Here is a 7,586-nt window from a genome sequence, read left to right as displayed (position 1 = left end):
TTAAGAAATTTATGCCCTATCTGTTAATATGAGGCTTCGAAGATTAGCAAGATGCTGTCATTGCAAATTGCCTGTGAGCACCTGAATTGAATAATCAGATGTATACACGTAATTTTATGTTCTTTGGCTATCAAATGATCTATTTTGAGGCGCTATCGGCAATTTGTATAATTCCATCAACGTTGAAGCAAACTCAGATAACTATGTGAAGCTGCTAAAGAAACGAGGGTAATAAGGAGACGAAGTATTACAAGTTTGAAATAAGAAATTTTAACACAAATCTTTCTTATAAAACATACGGCATTTTTGAGCAACTGGAATGTTATTGTCAAGATTGCCACCGTTTGGAGATTACAGGCATTCTACTGGGAGGCTACCAACTGCCGTTGTGCTAAGCGCAATAGAACGGAGAGCCAGGGAAGTTTAGACACCAGTTGCAGCTCGGATCCAGGAGTGCAGGTTGGCAACATTGGCGTAGACGCCGGAGGCGGCCTCGCACTCTGGATTTCCCCAGGAGACGATGCCCACCTGAGTGTTTCCACTGACCAGGGGGCCGCCGGAATCTCCGTTGCAGACGCTCCTGCCGGCTTCGCCGGCACACACCATGCGGTCGGTCACAGTGTTGATGTTAGCGAAGATACTCCTGCAGGTGCTGCGGTCCACGATGCTGATGTCGACCTTCTGCAGGGTGCTGGCTGCTGGCCCGTCCGTGTACGTGGTTCCCCAACCAGTCACCGTCACTGCGAGACCACCTTCCGGGTCGTAGCCATCAGAGGGCAGGCTGACGACCTGAGCGTTTGGATCAAGCAGGGATCGAAGGGCATGGCAACATTGAAGCAAGGTCTCCTTAATGAGACTGTAGATAAGTACTTGAAGACTGGAAGGGATGCTGAAGGTTTTGTATATGTCTCCCTATAACGATTAGTTTAGATATTCCCTTCCATTGTTATTTACCTCTCAATCGTCTTCTTTCATGCATACTTCGTGAAGCAATGTAGCCTATAATACATATAATTCTACTTCCTTGTCTGAATACCTAAGGGACCAAACTGCTGAGATCACTGGTCCCTAGACTTACACACTACTTAAACTAACTTACACACGCCAATGCCTGAGCGAGCATTTTGTGGTGCGATTGGAGTAACTCTGAAATGAGACTGCAACATCTGACATCAGTTTTTCCAATGATAGAACAAGGTTATAGAAGAGAAAATCACAGCACATTTAACATACTCTTACGGCGCAAGATGATACTAAGAACTGCCGAATCTTTATCTGGGTGGTTTCAGTGACTGAATGAATGAATTAACGTCGTGTGACTAGGGCCTCCCGTCGGGTAGACCGTTAGCCGGGTGCAAGTCTTTCGATTTAACGCCACGTTGGCCACTTGCGCGTCGATGGAGATGAAATGACGATTAGGACAACACAACACCCAGTCTCTGAGTCGAGAAAATCTCCGACCCAGCCAGGAATCGAACCCGGGCCCTTACGATTGACATTCTGTCGCGCTGACCACTCAGCTACTGGACAGTATCTGAAAAGTGTGCAGAAAAGATTTTCATGAGCAGGATTTTAAATTAGGCTCTTTGAACTGGAGTACAGATGAATTCGACTATCCGCAGCATCACGATACTTTGTAAGGATATTTTTTTTGCAATTTTATGTCTTTATGTGAATAATGATGATGTTTGGTTTGTAGGCCGCTCAACAGCGCTGTCATCAGCGCCCGTACAAAGTCCCAGTTTTTGACACAGTCCAATTTTTTACACAATCCAATCTAACCACTGTTACAGTGATGATGATGATGATGAAATTAAGAGGACAAGCTAAACACCCAGTCCCCTCTTTATGTGGAGTAAACAAAAAGTGTGAATAGGTATAGGTTCACACAAACAGTATTGGTGGCAGAATTTGATGTTACACCGTGCAGTTAGTGACTGTTGTGTGGAACAGTGTTAGGTAGATTACTGAATAATAAATTATTGAAACGTGTTTTCATTACAAGCTACTCGCCGAAATTAAACACACCAATAGTAACTTAAGGTACGACAGAGCTGTGTTTCATTATGAAAGAATTTTTATAGATAAATCCTCGAAACAGATGAATTCGGCATCACTGTTAGAAGATAAAAGAATACATCTTTCATTTTTTCGGGAACTCGACCACTAAGTGGGGAGGGCAATAGGAGATGAAAATTTTTATGAAAATATTTCGTTATAGTAAGACATTTTTAAAGATAAATCTACTAGAACTAGTATTTGACTTGTAGAAATACGTGTTAGAGAACTTTAGTTTCTATAGAAACGCCATCACAAGAAACCAAAAGACAGCATTAACAAAGGTCTGCGATTCCAGTTACCAGAATAGCGTATTGGTCAGAAGCACACTCGGAAAAGACCATGCTTCCATCGCTTTAATTAGCCGGAAAAGTTCACACGAGGCTGTAATTTGTAGACAACACAGAAATCCAAAGAAAATCTGTGCAAACCGCACAGTCAACGTGAGAGAAGCAGTGGGCGCTAAGCTAGTACGAGTACATACAAAAGGATATTTATTGTTTTCTGAATATCATCTTGTAGATTAGAACTGGTGGAACACAAAAAAAATTCGCACACCTGCTGCCAGTGTAGTTTCCTAATCGGCTCTTATAAAACGGTTCGAGACGTTGATGAGTAACTTCAGCGACGGAAGCTTCTACATTACGGAGTGATTATAGCTACGAGTTATTGCGCCAAACATTTCAGGAACATGGAGGCTGTGGCTAAGCCATGTCTCCGCAATATCCTTTCTTTCAGGAGTGCTGGTTCTGCAAGGTTCGCAGGAGAGCTTCTGTAAAGTTTGGAACGTAGGAGACGAGGTACTGGCAGAAGTAGCGTTGCGAGGACGCGACCTGAGTCGTGCTTGGGTAACTCAGCTGGTAGAGCACTTCCCCGCGAAAAGTAAAGATCCCGAGTTCGAATCTCGGTCCAGCACTCAGTTTTAATCTGGCAGGAAGTTTCATATCAGCGCACTCCACTGCAGAGTGAAAATCTCATTCTGTAAACATGGAGAAAATATAAACGATCCATATTTGCTGTTTTATTCAATGCTGCACAGCCTTGAGATTCAGCTTCAAGACATGGATAACTCATTAGTTCATTTTGGAGAAACGGGAAGTATACGTAACGTATGTTTTAGAAGAACAGTCGAAGAAACTCTTAATTAATTTGGTCACGCATATCTTCAGCAACTGCTACTCACCTTGATGACGGTGACATCGTAGTCTAGCGTATTGCTGTCGTACGATCCGTGCATGTAGCCGGAACCTGCCTTGCGAACGGTACCACCGCTTCCACGAATTGAAGATCCCGCTCGGAAACTGATCAGAAGGACATTCAACTGGTCAGCGCAGTGAGCGGCCGACAGCGCCCAGTTGGAGCTGATGATGGATGCTCCGCAGATGTGCGAGTCGCTGTACTCAAAGGACAGCTGCCACGGGTAGTCGGCAATGTCGGCGTCGGAACCTCCAATGATGCGGCCGTTACCTCGGCTCCACAACCTGGTCGACGCGGGATTGGCCAGGGACGAGCCCAAGAGGCACACCACGAAGAGGGCGAGGTGCTGCATAATGGACGCGGTGGGTGCACACCACTCGCGCCACGGCCTATATAAACCGTACAAGATTCAGTGACGAGTGTCTTATCCCAGTCTGGGGTAATCGGTGTACTTAGCAAAAACCCCCTGTGACAGACTCTTTATCTCCTGCGATAAGTTACCGTATAGTCACTTGAAAATATGTACAGATCTTGATACGCCTCCCTCAAAGGGGACCCACAAATGATTGATACAAAACAGCTACTTTTTTGACCTTTCAACCATGTCCCGAACTGATCTACAGTATGCTCTAGGTAGTCGGTTGGATTTTTAGAACAGCTCACTAGGCCGTTCAGTTGAAAAGGAACGGACATCTCTAAAAATGGCTGTTACACATACTGGAAAGGAAAACGTTGGTACAAAGAATGTAACTGCGATGAAACCATGGATAACAGAAGAAGTATTTCAGCTGATCGATAAAACAGGTAAGCACAAAAATGTTGAGGAAAATTCAAGAAACAAAAATACATTGTAAGAGGTCTGAGAAGATGTAATTTTATGCAAGAGGTCTGAGCAGATGTAATACAGATGTAATTTTATGTAAGAGGTCCGAGCAGATGTAATTTCGATGTATTGCTCATGCGCTGCCTGCGATATGCAAGGTATAAGAGAATCGCTGACCAGAGAGCAGTGTTGGCTCAGGACAAACTGTATAGCTGTAGCAGTAAGTTGTGGTTAGTCTGCACTAGTCAGCGCTTGTGTGGAGTCTGCTCTGCTCTGGTCTGGTGTATCGTTTTGGCTGGCTGGTCGCGGTGCAGCGATGCCGGAGCCTGAGTATTATTGTATAAGGTAAAAAGCAGCCTCGCGCATATCTAGTAATGTTATGTGAACTCCCATGTAAATCTTTTAAAAATGTCCTAATAATAATCTTTGTCATATAAAGTAATTTCCAACAAGCATTCATTTCAATTTAAAGAATTTACTAATTTCTCCAATCCATGATCATTCCGACTGTTGCAAAAGAAAAATCAGTTGCTTCCTTTCATAAATGACAAATCTATCGGCCAGTATTGCACAGAGCTGTGCCGGAAAAATGTATCGTAAGAGCAGATATACGCGGCGACTTCATGGAGGTAAGAATTTTCTCTTTTTATTCAGAATGATCTTTCAGGGCCATGACGCAGCACTGCTGTCGTCCAAAATTTACCAGGTTACTGAATTTATTTTTTTATTACGAGGTTTAGGAATTTTTCTGTTTCGAGCTTACAGTAAATGAGAAAAGAAATTTGTGGGTACATTAAATGGGAAACAAATTTTGTGTGGAGGTTAAATGTGAATGAATTTCTGTAGGGACGTTATAAATAGGAACCAATTTTATTCTGAGTTTACACAATAATTAGAATCACTATCATTATTATTATTTATACTATTTTTTGTGGGGAGGTTACACTAAAAATAGAATCACCATCCATAATATTTATATTTATAATTTTTTGTGGGGAGGTTACACTTGGCGACCCTGCCAGGATCGGGTTTCCTTTGTGAATCTCTGAAAAGTAGTCATATATCTGCTCCTATTTACTTAAATGTAGTTTGCATCTGGCGCAACGTATTTACTAGTTTGTCATTCTTTCTTTCACAGATCAGCGGCAATTTATTGCTCTTTGTTGTAATTGTGTTTGTTCCATTCTTTTTTGCTTTGTCATTGCTTCATTTTTGTGCTTAATTTTGATTTGTGAAAAATGCCACGAAAAACTGTTAACAGTACATCGCAATGTGCAATGAGTGAAATAGCCGATTCAAATAATTTGACCGATAATACTTGCGACACTCAGTGTCTTAATGATAGTCCTCCATTTACAGACAATCAGTGCGTACTGACCACTAGTAATGATTTTAATTCTAATGAGGAGCAAACAAATTCAATTGTGTCCTCTGTTAATTTAACGGCAATTGATGATGCAGCAAATTCTGTTAGAATGAACGCTGCCCAGTTTAACACACCTGACTTACAAAATTTACACAGTGAACAGATAATTGCTTCTAACGAAGGTGAACAATGTACTCAAAATATGTCAGATTTGTTTGATTCCGATTTAGTGACCAATAGTGCACATCTAATTAGCAAACCTTTTCAAGAATCAGAGGATGACCAAATGGTTACACAAAATGCGACACATGTAGATACACCATCACACAGCATAGAAAGTAGAGTCGCTAATTTTGGCTTGGATCAAGTTATGGCATTATTACTACAACTCAAGAAAGAACAAGACGACCATTTCAAACAACTTAATGAAATGTACAAACAACATAATGAAAATTTCAGACAACTTAATGAAAAACTAGACAATAATTATAAACAACTTAATGAATCGTGCAAACAACTTAATGAAAGTTTCAAACTGTCAAATGAAAAACACGACAACCATAACAAACAGAACAAACAATTTACTGAACAGAATACAGCCGTTTCCGTGCAACGTTATGATACTAAAGAACAATTACGTGAGGAAATTGAGGCATGTGCTAGGAACAGTAGTGAAGAAATTAGATCTGTTGTACAAGAATTAAGTAGTACATGTGTAGCCACAACGAAATTAATTAGAGATGAAAGTGGTGCAGTCACTGAACAATGTTCTGAAAATGCGACACAGTTACGCAACGAGTTTAAATTAATGTCAGCAGAAGTTTCACGCACTCTGGATACGGAAGTCGATAAGAAATTTGAACAACAGATCAGCCAAATTGACGAACGTTTTAAAGTGACAGAAATGAAAAATGTTTCAGTCACTAACACGTCACAGCATACGCCATGTTCCGAACATTTGTCACACTCACACATCCAGTATAACTTAAGTAATTTACGGAGACCACGCGACTTAGAATCTGAAGAGACACAGACAAACAGATTATCATGTAATCGTGAACCAGTTCACACATTCAGAGACGATAACATTGATTATAAGCAATTTTCATCCGTAAAAAAATCTAAGATATTTGAAAATGACAATTCACAGGTACACGCTTTGAACTGGATATGACAATTTATTTTTGTACTTTCACCAGCTTGGCCTGTAATACAGAAACTAGAATTGGCATGGATACAACAATTAGTTTTTGAATTTTCACCAGCATTGCCTGTAACGCAGAAACTAAAATTTATTTGCAGCACGTAAGAGACCTCAGGGGATTCATTACGCTTTGATGAATATGTGCCGTAGTGTGCACAGGGCCCCGAGCCGTAGTAGTGCTATTTCATCTTTAGTTTTCTGCGCTGCTGCCTTCTCTTCTACTATCCTTTATATGTATCAAAACAGCTCTTCAACTATCGGTCTATCTAGAATTAAGAATGTGTAAAGAAAACCTGATATGACAAGTTTTACCGAAAGTGACAATTTTCATTAGACACTCGCGAAATAAAAAGAGATACCAGCGCAATTTTAATGAAAGACAAAAGTTTAATCATCAGTATGTACAAAATTTTCAGCAATCGCAAACACATTTTGGTAATAATAGAGGTTTTTCCGATCAACAGCAACAATACCAGCCGGTTAGCATACCTAGCCAACAATGTAATGTGCAAGGTCAACCAAGCTTTAATGTTTCGCCTCGTACACGTATAGCGTCGGCTCCGCCAAATAGTGACGCACAGCAACAAGGAAATAAGTACGTACAAAAAACACACCATTTCAACTCATAACAGAACAGTACAAATAGTCGAAATGCCACAGCATCCTCCCGCAAATAATAGCACGTCGGATAGAATTTGACTAGATACAGTACAGGTTGCCTCTTCCAGCAACGCAAGCAATACTTTTGACACAGAGAATTTTGTTCACGACAATGTTATTACTTTCGACGACATCCGAGACACTCTTTTGCAGGAAACCACCGACAGTTCTAACACCGCTTTAGGCGTACACATTTTTCAGGAAATTGAAGAAGATGGTTGTACAGTAATTAAAAACATCGCCTTTGCGAGTCGCATTCTGTCACCTGCTGAACGCAA

General features: G+C 41.0%; 1 protein-coding gene across 1 annotated transcript; it reads right to left on the bottom strand.

Moving 5' to 3' along the window:
* Window positions 1–423: 423 nt before the first annotated feature.
* LOC126419580 (trypsin alpha-like) lies at window positions 424–3,607 on the bottom strand. Its single transcript, XM_050086766.1, has 2 exons — window positions 3,242–3,607; window positions 424–789 (listed from the first exon to the last, which is right to left on the bottom strand). The coding sequence occupies exons 1-2, from the start codon at window positions 3,605–3,607 to the stop codon at window positions 424–426; spliced, it is 732 nt and encodes a 243-aa protein (XP_049942723.1).
* Window positions 3,608–7,586: the final 3,979 nt, after the last annotated feature.

The sequence above is a fragment of the Schistocerca serialis genome, chromosome 9, assembly GCF_023864345.2.
Source record: "Schistocerca serialis cubense isolate TAMUIC-IGC-003099 chromosome 9, iqSchSeri2.2, whole genome shotgun sequence".
NCBI lineage: Eukaryota > Metazoa > Arthropoda > Insecta > Orthoptera > Acrididae > Schistocerca > Schistocerca serialis.
Note: the sequence above shows the minus strand (reverse complement) of the source record. Positions and strands in the feature narration are given on the sequence as shown.